This window comes from Aspergillus caelatus, assembly GCF_009193585.1.
Source record: "Aspergillus caelatus strain CBS 763.97 unplaced genomic scaffold BDV27scaffold_360, whole genome shotgun sequence".
NCBI classification, from domain to species: Eukaryota; Fungi; Ascomycota; class Eurotiomycetes; order Eurotiales; family Aspergillaceae; genus Aspergillus; species Aspergillus caelatus.
The window spans coordinates 491-17,984 of NW_022475623.1; the positions used below are offsets into that span (position 1 = coordinate 491).

Here is a 17,494-nt window from a genome sequence, read left to right on the forward strand (position 1 = left end):
GGGGATGATATTCTGGTGCCTGGTGGGGAGGGATAGTGATTCTTGTGGGCGGGTGGGAGACAAAGGGGGGTTCTTCTTTCTTCACTGTTGGGTTGTTGGTCTTGGTGAGGGTTTGTGGATTCCTGGATGTGATAGGTGGTAAGTCGTCAGAACGAATCAGAGAAGGATGGACCAAGGATTTCAATTCAGTCTTTGAGTAATGCTATGTATGCAATGCCAATCGTCTGTTATATTCGTGATCATGTTCAAACCATGTTAACCGGTGCCAAGTATCAATCTGCGTATGTATAGATATCTCTGTGTGTATAAATAAACCTGAACGCCGCCCGAAAAGAAAAACCCAGAAACCACGTTCGTACATTTTTCATTCTCCATGCAATCTTAGAGGCCAAAAAGAAGACGAAGAAAAATGAAAAAAGAAAAGAAGACAACAAAGAAAAGGTCATCAAGTCATGGACCGAAACATTATGCGGCATATCCTGCAGGCAGTTTGGGGACGTATCTCCTGAGTGCCCGTTGGTTGCTGCACCCCACAGACCCGATGTCGATGTTATTCAGCTCTCGGCTCAGCGCGTCCATTCCCTGGTCACTGCCCGCCACGGGATAGCTCTGAGGAACCCCGTTACTACTCATCAACGGGTAGCTCTGGTTCATGGGTTGGGCAATCGGCACCTTGGCTGGAATGGGTGGGCCAGTGTGGACCGGGGCGTACAAGGCTGACGGGGAGTGTCCACGTGGAGATGGGGAGACAGAGGCTCGATGAGAGGGGGTTGCGTTCGGGGAACTCATGGTCCGTCCATGTCTGTAAGGCGAGAGTGCGCGACCACGGTTCTCCCCGGGCGAGGTTCGAATAGTAGGATCCGGCACGTATGACTGACGCCTATATTGTCCGTCCACCAAGGGCCGGGACCGTGGTGCATACTCTCGAACAGGCGGTGGTGCAGGGCTCCTCTTTCGTGGGACATTCTTGAAGCGGACTACCACACCTGGTTTCTTGGTCTTCCGTTCCGGCTCTGGGGCCCATGTATCGGTAGGCAGGTGGTCAGAGGGATCGATCTCTCGACCATCGTCACCAATGATCGGACCCGGGTCTCGTGCTGCTTCCCTCTCGGACCGTCGGGCGGCGTCCATCGCCTCGGCTGGTGTTTCGTATGCCGGAGCTGGGTCCCGGAAGACCGCCGCGCGAGCAGCGTTTGGATTAAAGGCATCAAACGAATCCGGCGAGAACGGGATTTGAGACGTCTCTCGCTCGCCGAGGGGTGGTGGTCGGGGACTGACAGATTTCCGGCGAGGCACGAGACGAGTCTCCGATGAATGCGCTGATCCTCTACTGATCAGTGAACGGCGGTCGTCCATGATCGGTGGGGACGGTTCTACAGGGTACGGCACGATCACGGATGTCGGCTCGGGCGGCAGGATAATATCTTCGATCAGTTCACTGCGTCTTCGACTCTGGCGCCGTTCATTTTCGGCACGGTCCGACTCGGCCTCTGCAATGGCAGGGTCAAACCCGGCGACTAGACTGGGGGGCATTGCCGGTCCGTTCGTATGTGGGGGAAGTTCCTGCATCCGGGCCCCGTCGGACTGCAGGTGCGACGACTGCGACAGGTTGATTTCTCTGGAGGTCCGGGGGGATGCAAACTCTGGCGAGTAAGCTTGGTACGAAGGGGTTGGTGACGGTACTAACTGCTGACTGGTCTGGACCAGGCCGGATCGATGAACCGGGGGCGGAGGCGGAGGACCCTCCTCTTCTTCGTCTTCCACCCGGGGCTGCATCGTTGCATACTCTGCCGGTAGGCTTTCACGACTACTAGGAGGTCGGATTGGGCTGTTTTCTTTGACTAGGGAGTTGCTATGCGGGCGATAACGGGCTTCCGTTTCCACTGGGTGGGAACCATATTCTACCTGAGGCTCGCGGATACTCGCTGGGGAGCGTTGCTTGTACCGGGAGATTTGCTGTCCCTGCGCTATCTCGTTGGGCACATGCTGCTCCGGCGATGCGAATGCATAATGGTTGCTGTGGTGGCTGCTCGGACGTGGTGGTGTTGCCTCTGACATCGGCGCATACATCTCGGGTCCCGATCGACTTGTTGGCCGGTCATGCCTAGAAGAGCGAAAGTCCGTGGGCGGCGCATTGCCATACCCAGACCGCGGTCGTGCGTAGGAGCGTATATCATACGAGTCTGGCCTTTCACGGTGCGAATGGTAGGGTACTTCCTGCGGATGACGCCGAGGGGGAGGCGGGGCCTGATGGGATGGATTACTCCATTCTTGGTGGAAATCATCGGGAGATTCATAGGTTCTCCCGGAGTGCGAAGGTACCCCCGGTGGTGGGCCATACACCAATGCATCCAAGGGGACCTCTGGAGGCCCTGAAGGTCGCGACGAGTGGCGCGTATATTCCACTGGGGACGGCGTAGAGTGGGGATAATCGTGGGTTGGCAGGGGTGGAGTGGAATGGGTGTGTTCGGGCATTGGTCGAGGAGGGGACTGGGTGGGTGCTGGCGGAGCTGAAGCAATCTTTTCTGGAAGCGCAGGACGTGCCGGCGCTGACCCGGGAGGACCACCGGGCAGTGGACGTCGCTTGACTTCTTTCAGTTGTCGGGGTCCTGATAGAGACGAAGAGGAGCTGATTGGTGCTGGACTTGACCTTAAGTTTAGGCTTGAGCTTGAGGTGCTCGGTCTACTGTGGACGTTGACTTTCTCTGCCGCTTGCGTCCGTCGTTCAATCACTGCCTCATCTTCTGGTCTAGTATCGTAATAAGTCATCTCGATACGGACTTCACCGGCATACTTTCCACGAAACTGCAATGGATGCCAGTGATCACTCTGGCTACCACCGGGGATGATCAAGTCTTTGAGATCAATCCAGGTCTCCCCAATAAGGTCAGTTTTCTTGTCATCGTTGAATATGGTTACCTTGAGTCTAAAATAGTCTGGCGACTCGTGTACGGTAAATCGAAGTTCTTGATCCCTAGAAAATGTCAACATGCACGGGTCAAATTCAGGTCATTCGGGAGAAGTCGACAGACAGAGAGAGAGAGAGAGAGAGAGAGAGAAGAGACCGAGATCAAACAAAGGAAATCTTTGGCACGTACCATCTCGGTGTTTGGCCCCCTCGCAAGTCAGTATCGGTTTTCTTAGCTTCTTTCCCTAAACGAGCCGCACAATAGGGATTTTGTTTCCCCATTGTCTTTCTGTTGGGCAGGTTCTTCGCCCGGTCGATGACGAGAACCAGAGTTCCAATCGCAGGCCCATCGACGGACATATCAGCGTAAATGCCGGCGGCATGGTTGATCATCGACAACCGGGGCGGTTTGGAAGCCATATTATAATGACAGCGAATTGATACGTCGCCCCGAGAGGATTGAGGGGAGGGGGGGAATTAATCAAAGGAATGCGATATCACTGGGAGGCACCGCATTCGTCGCAACGAAAACGATTTTGCAAATTTGGGGGGGGGGCGCAAGTGTAGTACAATAATTAATACAAGGGATCTATGCAACCAACGGCCACACAATAACAAATAGAAGAAAAACCAACGGTGCCAGTCCACACCGGAATCTTTCTTTTTTACACGACCGGGGGCTTAACAACCTGCAGGGGTGGGAAAGTTGATAAACCAAAGAACACAAAGACTCAGATCGAGTGAGGAAGAAAAGGAAAGGATGAGATGAGATGAGATGAAGAAAGGGAGGGGAAAGCAAACAAGACAAGACAAGAACTTGCGATAAGACGATCTGAGCGGATATGGAAACTTTACCCAAACTTACGTTATTACGCCCGATGTGCAGCCTGATTGGATGCGGAGCGGATCCCTGGGTCAGGCGCTGAGATTTGGGGTGGCTGGGGGTGGCTGGGGATTCATTCTGATTAGTGGAGCCCGTGTGTTCCTGCATGCAAATATTCAACCGCCTTTCCCTCATGCAGGCTAGCGCCCTGTATTTATCGGTCGCAGGTTCCGATACAACTTGATTTTCCTCCCCGTTTCAGAACTTTCCAAGGACCCAAGGTTGACGCAACAGCCTCACACTTGTATTGTGATGGTATCAACTTTCAAGAGATCCTCCAGCCACCGCTCAATTTTCCACCAGAAATCCACTTTTGCAACACTCCTTTCCTGATCATCGTCATCGTCAGGCGTAGACTTTGCGCCCGAGTCGTCTCGAGACCACCCAGCATTCCTGCCGAGACTCTCAGTGTCCCACAGCAGGTCTCCACCTTGAAATGTGGGCTGCATACCTTAATACACGGACTCCGTTTTCTGGCTTTACAGCAAGACGAAGAGATGCATGCTCTCCTCCACCTCGTGAGCTGTCACTGTAGGTCTCACGGAAAAAGGCAGCTCCATCTCGAATCCGGTCCCACGAATTAATTGATCCCCCTCCCTCCAAGGTATTTCGATCACGCTGGGAAATGCGCACGGAAATCCCTGGTCCGTTACGAATTGAAATTTGGTTGCCTGTCTCAGCTGCATACGTCTTGAATTTCCACAGCCACACGACACCAGGCAGTTATATTTTTGGGAGATGATCTCACTCCACTCGGTACTATAATTAAACTTCTACGAAAGAATCCCGGCAAGATTAGTCGGTCTGACAGAAGGTAAACTTGCCTTCGAGCTGTCGTCCACCGACAGGGAGTAGTACACGGCAGAGTGGATGGGGTGGGAAAGTGTATGCGACAACCTGCAGCATGTCAGACCAACAATATATTTCCGGAGTCTGCTCCGTGATGCTCGGCCCCCCCATCACCAAGTTGGGTCTCCAATGTCCGTTCACAGGCGGTCAGGAATATCATACCACATACCTCGCTGGCCGGTCTGGAACAAATGTTTCAACGGGATTATCTCCCTTTCCACGTGGGTTGCCGCATTAGCTGAACTCTGGACATTGACCGCATTCTTGGAATCTGGCCTGGAATGCGACAATTGACCTGACCGTTGAGCATGCCTCATATAACTTTCTAAACTGTGCTCTCATATCCAATTGGGGATGTGGTTTAGTGGTATAATACTCCCTTAGCATGGGAGTGGTCCGGGGTTCGATTCCCCGCGTCTCCATCTTTTTTTGCTTTCCATTGCTTTTTCACATGTCTCTAGGAGACTTGTTTTGGGTGTTGCTACGCTTTTCCTTTTTGCTGACTTGGTTTGAGACAAAATATGCGTTCTTATGGCCACGTCCAGGCCCTCTGTTGTTGCCCAACCCTGAAAACACACTCATTCCATAGGCTCAGTCTAAGGTACTGGTTCAATCGTGCAACGCCCCTTGGTACCATGGAATGACATATATCTTTGAGTGGAGACACCACGCAAAATATATTGTTCTTGGATGAGCCAACAGCGACGCCGTCTCTGCAGTCCCAATAGTACCAACAATAAAAAGTATCGAAATCACCGAGATACCCACGCCAAAAATCACACCAGCGTAAGATCCTTAAGCTCCTCAGAATGGCTCTTCTCCCACGGATGGTCTGTTTCCACTGCGCGGATAAGCTCTTCATACTGCGGGCTACGCGGTTTGATAGTAACGTTATACGGCACCGGATGACTGATCGCACCCGCTTGATATTCGGCCCGTGAATCGATCTCCTTACCATCTCGAGTTGGCTTGGTGATGGTAAAGGCTGCCACCGATTGAGCAATGGAGATGTACAGGTTCGCATCAGCTAGTGTGCGGCCTGGGCATACACGGCGTCCGAATCCGAAGACCAAGTAGTACGGATTGGCCTCGGGTTCGTGTCCTTCGTAGCTTAGGAAGCGTTCTGGCTTAAAGGCGTGAGGATCTGGGTAGGTATTGGGGTCGTGTGTAAAAGCCCTGAATGAGGTTAGCGGGAATAGTTGACCTTCTGGTACATGGTCGGTCTGCAGGGTGGAATTGTTTTGTTTATTTTGAGCGCTCACTTAAACAATCGAATAAAAAAGATATTTGTAAGTAGGCGTCGCAAACAGGATGAAACGCACCAGACATTCGGGACCATCAGAGTCCCTTTGGGAAATGTATACCCTTCATACATATCTTCGGTGACGGAGGCGTGCGCTGTACCCATCGGGAGAACCGGATGCCACCGGAGGATTTCTTTGACCATGGCATTAATATATGGGAGATTTTCGCGATCCTGAAAGCTAGGTAGACGGTCTGGCCCTACGACACGATCAATTTCGGCTTGCGCCTTCCGTTGCACCTCGGGGAAGAGTGCCATCACAAGGAAGAAACTCGACATGGTGGATACCGTCTGGCATATATCAGCATTGGTCTCAATACTTGGAGTGTGGTATGGACAGAATGTATGTATACCGTATCAGATCCGCCACCATAGAAGGACGCAGCAGCCCACTTTATCACCGTTTCTTCATAAGACCCCGGCCCAGACTGGCTCACATTCTTCTGAAGTAAACCGGCCAGAAAAGATGGCTCAAAGTCCTTCTGGGCTAATTTCCGTTTCACAAATGCGAATGGCACATCACTGAAATCTGCAACATTCTTTCGAAATTGTTTTGCCATCCGTGCAAACCGAGCCCCCGGAAACCACGTAGGCACATGTTTCACTGAGATATAAGTCAACTCCAGCACCAAAAAGGGAGAGATTTCTCCCCAACAGCTTACAGATGGGAATAAAATCCACAGCCCACGTCCCCGGAAGAATGGCCAACCCAAAAGTAGCCATAGCCTCATCAGCGAGGTCAACAAGGGGGTCAGGCCCATGTGGCTCAATCGTATAGCCATAAGCGACCTTTAAAACGATAGCACCAGCCTCTCTAGCAATTTTATCAGTAAATATGCTCATCATTCCAAGCAGAACAGCAGCGCAAAACATACTTGCGTATATGTTGTAGTAACTTATCCGGATCCTCAAGTACACGAAGAAGAAACCGACGGACTTCAAGATCCTGCACCGCATTGAATCGAGACACAGCCGCCTTCGATCCAATCTGATGACCAAGGGCCTTCCGCATGCCCTTAAACGAAGGGTTTGAATATTCTAGGGTACCTAGAATCTTATCCCAACCGGCCCTGGGCTGGGGTCAGCAGCCACTACTGGGTGTAAGGATGTCTAGTGGAAATGAAGACGACATTTTACCGAAGTTCCAACTGGGTCTGGAGGACCAGATGAAAGATCGCTTTTCGAGTATTTCTCGGGCGTAGCGGGCGTCGTTGAGGATGACGATGTTGTCGCCTAGTATGCTCAATGAGCTGATTGGACCTATTCGATGTTAGTATCGTTCAGGAGAGTGTATTCTTTTCTGTATGCGAGGTGACTACCGTAGAGGTCTTTATGTGTAAGCCAGTATTCCCAATCGCGGACATCGTGGGATGGCAGGTCTGTTAGATTGCCGATAATTGGTTTTCGGGGAGGTCCTGGTGGTAAGGGTCCTAGAGGGTGCTTTCTGCTGAATAATGATCTAACAAGATATAGACCAACGAGGATAATTGCGAGAAGTAGACGTATAGACTCCATGGCGGGCACAGATTTTGTCCCGCTGTTTTCTGCTGTATATCGAGCTTCGCCTGGGTAAGGAGGAAGGAGAGGATGTTCCCGGTCGCAGAAGAAGGCCAAAGCAAAGAATATTACAGGTTATTATGTAGGATAAGTGTTTCGAGATATACGGGGCAGAAAACAGGTTCAGGACCGTGCAATTAATTAGCACGAAGTTGTCATAAACGCATTGATAATGTTTATGGGCGAATCATACTTCGGGTCTTGTGGTTGATCCAATAACAGAGAGTCATTAATAATGAGGAGAAGTTTAAGATGCATGAGTTCATTCTGATCATCAATTTATCTGTGTGTTATTGGCTCTAAACACGATCACGTATTCTGCAGGATACGGGATGAAGTGATACATCACATATAATTCTAGGTAAAATGTTGTCTCGCAAAGCAATTACCCAACGTAGTGATGGTAGAAATATCGTTCTATATGTAGGGAACATCGAGGAGTGTTTGGGAATACAGTAGAAAGCCATACAGCCCTCACAAAAAGAATTGGCAATATTCGCTGACCTAACCCTAATTTCTTTTTTTTTTTTTTAACTATTTTTTCCAGTTATGCTTACGACCCTCCGCATTGACAGCATCGATTCTCGCTGCCTCCCCAATAAGACACTGATAGGACGAGAACTTGCGAGCCGAGACCCGAGCGGCAAAGATTTCATCCAACTCTTCCAGCGAGCGACCTTTCATCTCAGGAATGAAGAAGTAGAAGAAGACGACACAAGCCAGGTTCGACCCAGCCCAAATATATCCGTAGCGGGCGCCCTGTACAACAAACCGTCTTGAGTCTTGACACGAAACAAATAGAACCCAGGGGGAGACAACATACCCAATTCAAATGTTCAGGATTAATAAAATACGGCGTACAAAAGTTCACTAACCAAGCAAGCAGGTAACCTAGAGATGTGGCCGTGCCCACCGTCCACGCGCGCAACCTCGAGCTGACCAACTCCGTTGCAACGGGGTAACTCGCGGCACCAACACAGCCATTGTAGAAGAACATGAACAATGCCGTGAAGGCAACTAGCGCCTGACCTGTGGGAAGAGAGTTCGGACTCACCGTTGCTGCAATGGCGCTTCCTAATTGGCACAATCCGCAGGCAATAGCGCCAAGCATGAGAATTGCGCGACGACCGAGCCAGTTCCGGATTGCGTACATGTCGATATTGACGCCGAGGAAGCCGAAGCAGGTGTTCATAATGGAGAACTCGAAGGCTTTGGTTATGCCTGACACTGTGAAGAAGTAGGTTTGGTAGCCGATTAGGAACCATACACCGGACGCGGATTGGCAGCCGATCATGCAGTAGCATAGGATTGTTCGGCGGAAATCAGTTCCTGTTTATAAGATAAGGATTAATTCATTCTGTCAGGTTCGGAAATAAAGGTGAACTCACCACGGAACATGTCTAACGCTGTAACATTACCCTGCTCGCGCTTTTCCTCCTCGACACCCTTGACCATCTCCGCCCACTCCAGTTCCAGAAGAGACGGGCCCATCTCATCCCCGCTTTCATCCCCGCTGGATGAAGCACGTATCGTAGCGTAGCTAGTACCGCGGAGCTGCTCAAGCGCTCGTCTCGCAGCTTGCACTTTTCCCCGATGGAGAAGCCACCGCGGACTTTCAGGGACGAAGAACAACGCCACGAAGAGGAAAGTAGGGACAATATATAGACAAGCCAAGGGAATCCGATATGAAAGGCGGTCCATCCTTTCCTTAGTCTTGTTATCTACCGCAGCACCCATAATACTACCGATATTCACCCAGTACGCGAACAGAGCAACCATCACGCCACGCAGGTGGGCTGGTGATGCCTCTGCAGTGTAGATATTGGAGAATGTAACCAGGAATCCGTTTGCGAATCCTAATAGTACTCGTCCAAGGTATAGAACCCCTGGTGAGGGTGCGCCGATTTGGATTGCGCATGCGATGGCGTTGACGATGCAGGCGAGCCACAAGGCATGTCGGCGGCCTAGGTAGGCTGAGAAGAAGCCTGCTACCAGTGAAGAGACGAAGGAGCCCAGAGTTAGGAGAGACGTTATCAGTTGTTGAACCGTGCTCTATGTGAATTGGCGGTTCGTTAGTTTGTGCGTGTCGTTCTGAAAAGAGGAGATATAGCCTCACGTCAATTGCATATCCTCCCTCAGATCCTGGATCTGGGTATCCGAATACTTTGAGAAAGCCTGGCATAGCCTGGAGAGATCCAATAGCAGCCAGGTCAAATCCATATTGCAGGTTGGCCATCGAGACCAGAGAGCAGAGGAAAAGGCATTTTCGGTTCTGCCATAATGTTGTCGTGGATATACTAACCTCTGCCATGATGATACAGAGAAGCAAGCACTTACGAAAAGGTAGTTGCAACATCGGTTACGGCCTCAAGGCCAGAGGGCAGCGCCACTTTCTTTTCAAGGTGTATCCCCACATATCGATTCGTAGCTCCGGCTATAAAAGAACAGCACCTATGCCGAGGACACCTTGAAAGTCACCAACCTATGTCTGACTCTGATTTCCCACCGATAGCGTTCCTTTGAAATGTACATGACTCAGTCGGATTGTCCATTCAGATTATGCAAATGTACTTCTTTTCAGAGATCGGCTGGAATTACCCCACAAACCCCGCAAAGGGGCTCCGAACATCTGGGGCTGCGGCAGCGGATCCATCCCGCTCAGATGGAATATATTAGGGCTTACCGGGATGGAAGAAGATAAACCTCAGGTTAACTTGAATACAAACATATTGTCGTGCGGCGTACCTGGATGGTATTTTTCTACGACTGTAGGTCTCCAAACGAAACATAGGAGCAGTATAATGACGGCTGGATGGTCACAATTGCCGCCCATAATCCAAGAGATGCGCATCCTTCCCCAGACTTTCTTCAAACAGTGCAGAATGTGGGGTAAGCTCAGTAGTAGAAACTACCGCCACTTGTGCCGCCACTTTGATGTCCCAGTGTATATGTTGATCTCCCAACCAGGTCAGAAGACGATACCCCGCAGGAGCTATCAAGCCTATCATCGCGATTTCGGTATATACACTTATCCGAAGTAGGGTGAAATGGGGATCTGCAAATATATGTAAATAGCTAGTTGGCGTAGTTACCGTAGCAAAGCTTCCTGTTCGTATATTACCACCTAAGAATCATGATAGTCGAAAGGGTTGAGCAACTCTTTGCTCTCATCCAGGATCGGCACATTCTCAGCCATCCTGGATGGAGCAAAGTAAATCTCACCACAGCATTACCTCTGGTAATTGTAATCCTGGGATTGGTCTTGACTGTAGACTATGGATATATGATATACCTCCATTTCCAAATGGCAAGCTTCCACCAATAACTGATGGAAGCCCGATAGCTGCGCTAACAATTGGCCACAGCCACCAGGCCCATTTCCACTTCCCCTAATCGGAAATACACATCTCCTACCAGATCAAAAACCATGGATATACTTCGAGCAACTAGCAAAAGAATACAACACGCCCATGATCACATTCTGGACAGGCCGGCGACCAACAATCTGGATCTGCGACGCCTGGGCCGCCAACGAACTCCTCAACAAGCGAGCTGCGATCTATGCCTCCCGCCCACGGATGGTCGTTTTCAGTGAGCTCGGTGCTGGCCAGTCTAATATGGTCAACATGTACTATGGAGATAGGTGGCGGCTGCACAGGAAACTAACTCATATGGGTGTTGGGTTGCAGCAAGTGCGCAACTACCGCGGGTTCCAGAACGACGAAAGCAAGGTCGTTGCTTTGGACCTCTTGCGCGAACCTAAGGAGTATGTGAGCCATTTCGAGAGGTACGCGACGAGCGTGGTCTCGATAATTGGATTTGGAAGACGTGTGTCTGCATATACGGACCCGATTATCACGGAGGTGATCGCGGTGATGCAGCGGGCGGCGGAGTTGAATGTGCCGGGGAAATCGTTTCCCATGTTGATGGAGTCATTTCCTTGTTAGTCTTCTATCAACATATCCTATGTCCCGTGCCTTAGTTAACATGGTCTAGTCCTCGCCAAATTCCCGAACTGGATGGCACCCTGGAAGCACGGATTGGGCAATGGACAAGGACGCGGGAGGCCTTTTTTCTACGCGCTAGCAGAAGAAGTCGTCAGTGATCCAGAGGCAAGACCGTGCTACGCAAGGAAACTCTTCGAAGAAGCACCGAAACACAACCTTACCAAGATGGAGATCTCATCGCTCTCGGGTAACCTTTTCGGAGCAGGCAGCGACACATCCAGCTCCACGCTTGTCACATTTGTTCTCGCTTGCTGTGCATTCCCGGAGACGCTGCCCAGGGCATGGGAGGAGCTGGATCGGGTGGTGGGGCCACACCGGAGTCCGACTTTTGAGGATGAACCCAACCTGCCGTATGTGAAGGCATTTGTGAAAGAAGTACTGCGGTGGAGATCGGTGGCTATTATTGGGGGGCAGCCGCATGCGCCGATTAAGGATGATCGTTATAAGGTAAAATGCTCTTTCTTGAAACCACTTTCTGTTGATATCTAGATGTGCTGACACAATGGGCCTACTTAGGGCTGGTTAATCCCTAGAAATACCTGGGTACAAGGGAATATCTGGGCAATTCATCATCACGAACGAGAATTCCCCGAGCCCGACCGCTTCAATCCGGATCGATACTTTGAAGAAAGCCCCGTTCATCGTCCGTTCCCGGTCGATAAGGGCTACATGACATTTGGATGGGGACGGCGAGTGTGCAGCGGCCAGGGGCTCGCTGAGCAGGGGACTTTTATCACCATTGCACGGTTACTGTGGGGCTTCGATATTCGAAAGGCGCTGGACCAGCATGGAAACGAAATTCCCGTGGATATTTTTGATTATACGTAAGTGCTTCTATGATGGTTCTTCGTTCTTGATTCACTAGTACGTAGCGGCTTATTGATCGTGTATCATAGAAATGGCCTCAACATGCGGCCCAACCCGTTTGAGTGTCAGATTACTCCTCGCAACCAAGAGATCCGGTCCACCATCAGAAGAGAGGGTTTGCAGGCACTGCAGGATCTATCTCAGTACGATGGCGAAACAAAATACCGCATGAGCACGTATTATAATTCGGAGAAATTGTGACGGTTATGGATGACAAGTTCTTAAAAGGTTGAGCCTGGTTCTAACCTAGACTAGGTTATGTAGCAGAGTGCATGATAGTGTTTACATTGGATCTTTACTAGCATGAAGTCTGATCAGAGGTTTAGCGAGCCTTGATACCCCGAATATTAGAAGGCTGCATAGTGATTATCCACAACAGTATAGCGAAACTTGTTAGTCTAGAGAATTATCACTGCGTACGATGGCTATTAAGTCCAAATATGCTTTTCAATTAGTCTAGGACAAAGTGGAAGGATTGAAAGGGAAAAAAAAAAAGTATGTGTGAGAGAGAGTGAGAGTGGGAGTGAGAGGTTCAGAGCCCAGAGTGAAAAAAAAAAAAAGGTTTAGAATTCTTCAGATTAATCCCTACTTAACCAAGACTAACTCCACTTGATCTGGTGACTGTAATGAGTCTCCTTTGCATATTCTAAGATATGCACCAGTAGTATTTCTAGAAAGAGAAGGGAGAAAGCGAGGCAACGCAAGGGGCGCGAAGTATATTGTTGAGGTGTGAAGAGAATTTTCCTCGTGAATTGTTTGGGTAAACGTTGAATTGTCTTCAATAGCGTTGAGCCTACCAACATGCTTATTTCTGGACTCTAATTCTTGAGGGATGGTCGTTTTGTCGGGTTGTATAGGGGGTTTGTCTCAGAGGTATTGGTGATCCTATCCATTGGATACGTCAGATCAATACGAACATGAGTAGTGGAAATTTTGTGAACTAACTATACGTGTGAGGGATTGAAAGAAAAACAAAATGCCAATTTTCTTTAAATTATTTTTTTTTCTATGCAACTCGCTAACTTGCATGTAGTGTAGAGCTTGGCTCAGTTACGCCAGCAATAAATCCCCTACACGCACCACCACCCCCCAAAACCATGTTGTCCGTCCTCCAAACACTGTTCGCTTGTTGGATTTTTCCAACGGCTACGAGAGAACCTTTGCTGTTAGCTCCTTAATTCGAAACCTCCATATACATTCGCTAGCAATATGGGCCAAAAGGCTTCTACTCCTCAAAAGGGAACAAAACTCCAAGTCATAGGGGCCGGTCTCTCTCGGACAGGAACGGCTTCCTTTAGCAGCGCTCTAAACATCCTTCTTCAAGGCCCGGTCTACCATGGCGGAACCCAAGTGACGATGGGACCACCATCTGAAATAAAGTCATGGATCAGCATCATGCAGAACTGTCTAACTGGGGCACCACAGGACCGGGAGGAAGCATTGACCCTTTTAGAGGAGACATTAGACGGATACGCTGCCATCACCGATGCTCCTGGCACGCAACTTGTCCCGGAACTTCTAGAGCTGTACCCTGATGCCATGGTCATCTGTACTGTTCGAGATCCGGACGCCTGGGTGAAAAGCTATGCGCAAGTCCGCCACTTGGCAACGTTGTGGTACCTTTCGGCAGTCCTCCTACCGCTTCCTGGGATGAGGTATTTCGTCAAGTGGATTTCCTACTTTCCAAAGCAGCAACGTCGGGTGTATGGGAAATTAGAATCAACCGTGGATATTTACCACCGTCATATTGCTTGGTTAAAGGAGGTTGTGCCTGAGGATCGTCTGGTATTCTTTGATGTGAGGGAGGGCTGGGAACCGCTGTGTAAGGCACTTGGCAAGGATGTGCCGAAGGACATCGCATTTCCGCGCATCAATGATGGCCAAGCCATAGATGCGGTAGCGAAATACCATATTAGGCGTGGCCTTACTCGGTGGGCCGCTTTCGTCGCGGTGATTGGTGCTATAACTACCTGGTCTGTTCTGCGTTGATCTAGTACTTAGAATCTTGGACTAGCGGTGACCCTTAGATTGATCGTTGTTCTGTGGCTTTTCTAGTTACCTTTGAAGCGTTACGTGGCAGGTATTCCACTTTTCAGATGGGGAGTTTATGGCTAGGTGTGTGGTCTGTCTCAATCTACTGGGAGCTTTTCTCATAACGTACTCTGGCATATAGTTATCTATTTATACTCATGTGATCTTGAATACAGCGGTTTGCTAGAGACGAGAGCTACCGCTGGTAGGGGAACCTTATAGCTCCACTTAGAAGGGACTTAGCGTAGCTACCTCTAATGTATATAAAGGCCATAGCTATCCCCCAGACCTACGAAGGGTCGGCAACTCTCTACCTCTCATAGCATACCGCTACTTGCAATCTCACTCATCTAAAATCATTGTACTTTCTGCCTAGTCTGCAGGCGTTTGAAATATTCACGTGATGTAGTACTGAAATCAGCGCCAGAGCAAACCATTTGAACTCAAATCTAAACCTTGGGAGAACAGTTACGAAGATTCATCCCCTGCTTTCTGACCTATATTCTGACCGGTTATCTCCGTCGATCTGTCACGGGAGATGTCTTTTGTCTTGAAATGAGATGACATGGCTTGTTGGTCCATATTTAAACAAGAGTATTAAATATGATGCATACGTGCCCGCTCAGGCTTGAAAGTTTTCTACAGCCCAGATAAGACATTCACGTATATCAGAACAACCTGTCCGCATACGTCTTGGCAGTCTGTTCTTGAAAGTGAATATTTTGTCTCGGGAATAACTTCCGTTTGGCCCTAAGTATGCCCTTTAAGAACCACTACAGTAAAAGTTAAACCACCGTTATAAGCAATCCAAACTTAGATGTCTGAAATAGATTACCATATAAAACCCCCTTAAAGCCCCCATACAGGGGAAATTTCATAGATCTATCTAATTCCTTTTTACAATTTTCCTTAAAAGGGAGTAGAGTGGAGCCTTTTAACCAATTATAGCTGTCTATTAGGTCAGCAGACCCACCCGCCATTCAACGTGTCTGGTCTGCTAACCTAAAAGATGGCTATATATATATTTCTTCACCACACTTTAATTTTCTGTATTTGAAATACCACTGTCTCTAATGCGTTACTATTGCCTATCGAACGACGGTGGTGTGGGGGATGTCTGGAATATGGAATGTAGATCATTTGGTCCAGAACAGTGGGTTGAGGATAGTCTTCCGTGGATAGCTGAAGCTTGCAGGAAGCATTTCCTAAATTGCTTTCACAAGAATTACGAAAGTTATTTGCAGTCCACCAAAGCCCTAAGCTCGAAGACCCTTTCAACCCTAACACGCCGAAATTATGCAACCTTCCTCACCACTAGCCCCGTCTGGGATGCTCGCGCGAGAATTGTCAAGATCGTCCCCACTGCACAATTGAAGCCGGCTAAAAGCTGCAGATAGTGTGGATTCTGCCCGTGCCCCACAGACAAAAGAGCGCCCCCAATGGGATTGATGAAGAGAGCGGCAATCGACTGGACGCAGTAAAGGACGGTCAAATTAGGAATGATGTGCTGCGGGTGTGAGATCTTGAAAATCATGGACGGACCCAGAGAAACTGCGCAGCCCGAGCTGAATCCGTAGATCACGGAAAAGGCAATAGATGTGGAAACTCCAGTTCCAGGAAGCCACAACCCAAATATAAATGCCGTAGACAGAACGCCGAATAAGGCCATCGTGTTAAATCGCCCTATCCGATCAGCCATAAGACCTGGAACAATTCGGCCAACGATGCTGGCGTGCCGATCGACTCATTAGTGCGTCTGGGGAGTAAGATCTTTCTCATCGGGGTTGGCTTTCTTACCTGGCCGCATTTAGACACACGATGGCACCAACCTGGTCGTCCCACCCGCGGAGCCTGGCGACTGGGACGACGAAGCCGGACACCAGGAAATATGTGCTACAGAGAAACGAGATTCCACTAATAGTTAATAGTAAATTGCGGTCCCTCAAAATCGTGGACCAGCGGCGATTATTCTGAGATGCGCTAGATGGTTGTGGCTGTGGTATAGGGTTGGCAGGTGGGGATTTGATACACATGGTCGTGATGGTCAAGAGGAGGAAAATGATCAGCACGACACATCGCATGGTCCAGCCAAAACCGATCTTCGGCAGGAGATACTTGATCATCAATGGAAAGATCACACCTCCAATACTCGTACCACAGGCAGAAATAGCGGTAACTAGTGATTGTCGACCCCGAAACCATCGGTTTAATATCTGGACATCTGATACGTTGGGTGGAAGAGGAATCAGTTCACATTCTTACAAAGGCATCCTGCTTGCAATGAATGGATGAATGACTGCACTCACTAACGAAAAACACCGCACTGACCCCCAGGGGGCTGAGAATGCCTTGCAACAGAATGATTTGGTATAACCTAGAAGAGAAGGAAGTACCGAGAAGGCCTGCAACATGCAATGTCGATCCAACTACAATGACTGGCATAGGACCTAAGCGTATTGTAAGAGGCCCCACAAGACAAGCCTACCAGAAAAGTTTAGTTAGGTTCAGGCGATTGATTCAAGTAGGATTTGGAGTCTTACTCCGAAATACATAAGGAAAAACCCTAAACTATTGATCCACGCAATGATCGTCGGCGAGTAGGCCTTCAGCTGGTTCCGTTGGTAATAGTCCTGGAAGAGTCCGATCCCTTGAGGAGTGTTAGGTTTAGATTGGAATAAGAAGGAGAGATTAATCACCAGAACACCAGCCGAAGGACGCAAACAACCCACAGAATGAGCCAAATATCACCATATAATGAGCAAAACTCCAGCAAGCCCTGCCTGTGTCTGAGCTATGGTCCGCTGGCGAAAGTGAGGAGGTGGCTTCCTTGGCCTTTCCATCCTGACTTTCATCTTGAGATCTTGAGTGACATGTAGATGCCTCAATAACCGTAGATGACTGGCAGTCAGGGGCGTACTGTGAACTCATCATATTTCCAAGATTGAAGGGCGCGAAAGTGGAGAGACCCCGAGCATTCATGCGGGCTGCAGGTCGCCAGGGCAGATCTAACAGTCCTGAGCTTCAGTTCCTGGCGACAGAGAGAAAGACAAGAAGCATACACTCGACAACCATCTAATTATCGAGTGATC

The 17,494-nt window shown here is 49.4% G+C and overlaps 6 protein-coding genes and 1 non-coding gene across 7 annotated transcripts; 3 read left to right on the forward strand and 4 right to left on the reverse strand.

Annotated features, from left to right (window-relative positions):
* Positions 1-411: 411 nt before the first annotated feature.
* Positions 412-3,459, reverse strand: BDV27DRAFT_138145 (uncharacterized protein). The gene is made up of 2 exons (XM_032069169.1): positions 3,099-3,459; positions 412-2,974 (listed from the first exon to the last, which is right to left on the reverse strand). Exons 1-2 carry the CDS (start codon positions 3,326-3,328, stop codon positions 466-468), a joined length of 2,739 nt encoding a protein of 912 aa, XP_031921221.1. The 5' UTR covers positions 3,329-3,459; the 3' UTR covers positions 412-465.
* Positions 3,460-4,990: 1,531 nt separating this feature from the next.
* Positions 4,991-5,062, forward strand: BDV27DRAFT_t226. Its single transcript has one exon. It is a non-coding gene; the product is annotated as a tRNA-Ala (tRNA).
* BDV27DRAFT_169742 (cytochrome P450) lies at positions 5,052-7,458 on the reverse strand (the record flags this gene model as incomplete). The annotated part of the gene is made up of 7 exons (XM_032075112.1): positions 5,052-5,816; positions 5,963-6,234; positions 6,297-6,547; positions 6,606-6,757; positions 6,819-7,013; positions 7,074-7,203; positions 7,263-7,458. 7 exons carry the CDS (start codon positions 7,456-7,458, stop codon positions 5,417-5,419), a joined length of 1,596 nt encoding a protein of 531 aa, XP_031921222.1. The 3' UTR covers positions 5,052-5,416.
* Positions 7,459-8,034: 576 nt separating this feature from the next.
* BDV27DRAFT_169744 (general substrate transporter) lies at positions 8,035-9,811 on the reverse strand (the record flags this gene model as incomplete). The annotated part of the gene is made up of 4 exons (XM_032075113.1): positions 8,035-8,259; positions 8,324-8,829; positions 8,889-9,552; positions 9,617-9,811. 4 exons carry the CDS (start codon positions 9,809-9,811, stop codon positions 8,035-8,037), a joined length of 1,590 nt encoding a protein of 529 aa, XP_031921223.1.
* An 822-nt stretch (positions 9,812-10,633) lies between these two features.
* Positions 10,634-12,575, forward strand: BDV27DRAFT_169745 (cytochrome P450; the record flags this gene model as incomplete). Its single annotated transcript, XM_032075114.1, has 5 exons — positions 10,634-10,807; positions 10,866-11,442; positions 11,497-11,954; positions 12,024-12,331; positions 12,404-12,575. The coding sequence occupies 5 exons, from the start codon at positions 10,634-10,636 to the stop codon at positions 12,573-12,575; spliced, it is 1,689 nt and encodes a 562-aa protein (XP_031921224.1).
* Positions 12,576-13,583: 1,008 nt separating this feature from the next.
* On the forward strand, positions 13,584-14,363 carry BDV27DRAFT_150711 (sulfotransferase family protein; the record flags this gene model as incomplete). The annotated part of the gene is made up of 1 exon (XM_032071264.1): positions 13,584-14,363. The coding sequence occupies one exon, from the start codon at positions 13,584-13,586 to the stop codon at positions 14,361-14,363; it is 780 nt and encodes a 259-aa protein (XP_031921225.1).
* Positions 14,364-15,699: 1,336 nt separating this feature from the next.
* BDV27DRAFT_150712 (major facilitator superfamily domain-containing protein) lies at positions 15,700-17,336 on the reverse strand (the record flags this gene model as incomplete). The annotated part of the gene is made up of 5 exons (XM_032071265.1): positions 15,700-16,132; positions 16,248-16,626; positions 16,712-16,886; positions 16,946-17,052; positions 17,102-17,336. 5 exons carry the CDS (start codon positions 17,334-17,336, stop codon positions 15,700-15,702), a joined length of 1,329 nt encoding a protein of 442 aa, XP_031921226.1.
* Positions 17,337-17,494: the final 158 nt, after the last annotated feature.

What these genes read in the sequence shown, in the direction of transcription:
- BDV27DRAFT_138145 (XM_032069169.1), bottom strand. Translation starts at nt 3,328, where the DNA reads ATGGCTTCCAAACCGCCCCGGTTGTCGATGATCAACCATGCCGCCGGC. An exon ending in GGGGGCCAAACACCGAGATG is followed by an intron (nt 2,975 to 3,098) that starts GTACGTGCCAAA and finishes GACATTTTCTAG; the next exon opens with GGATCAAGAACTTCGATTTA.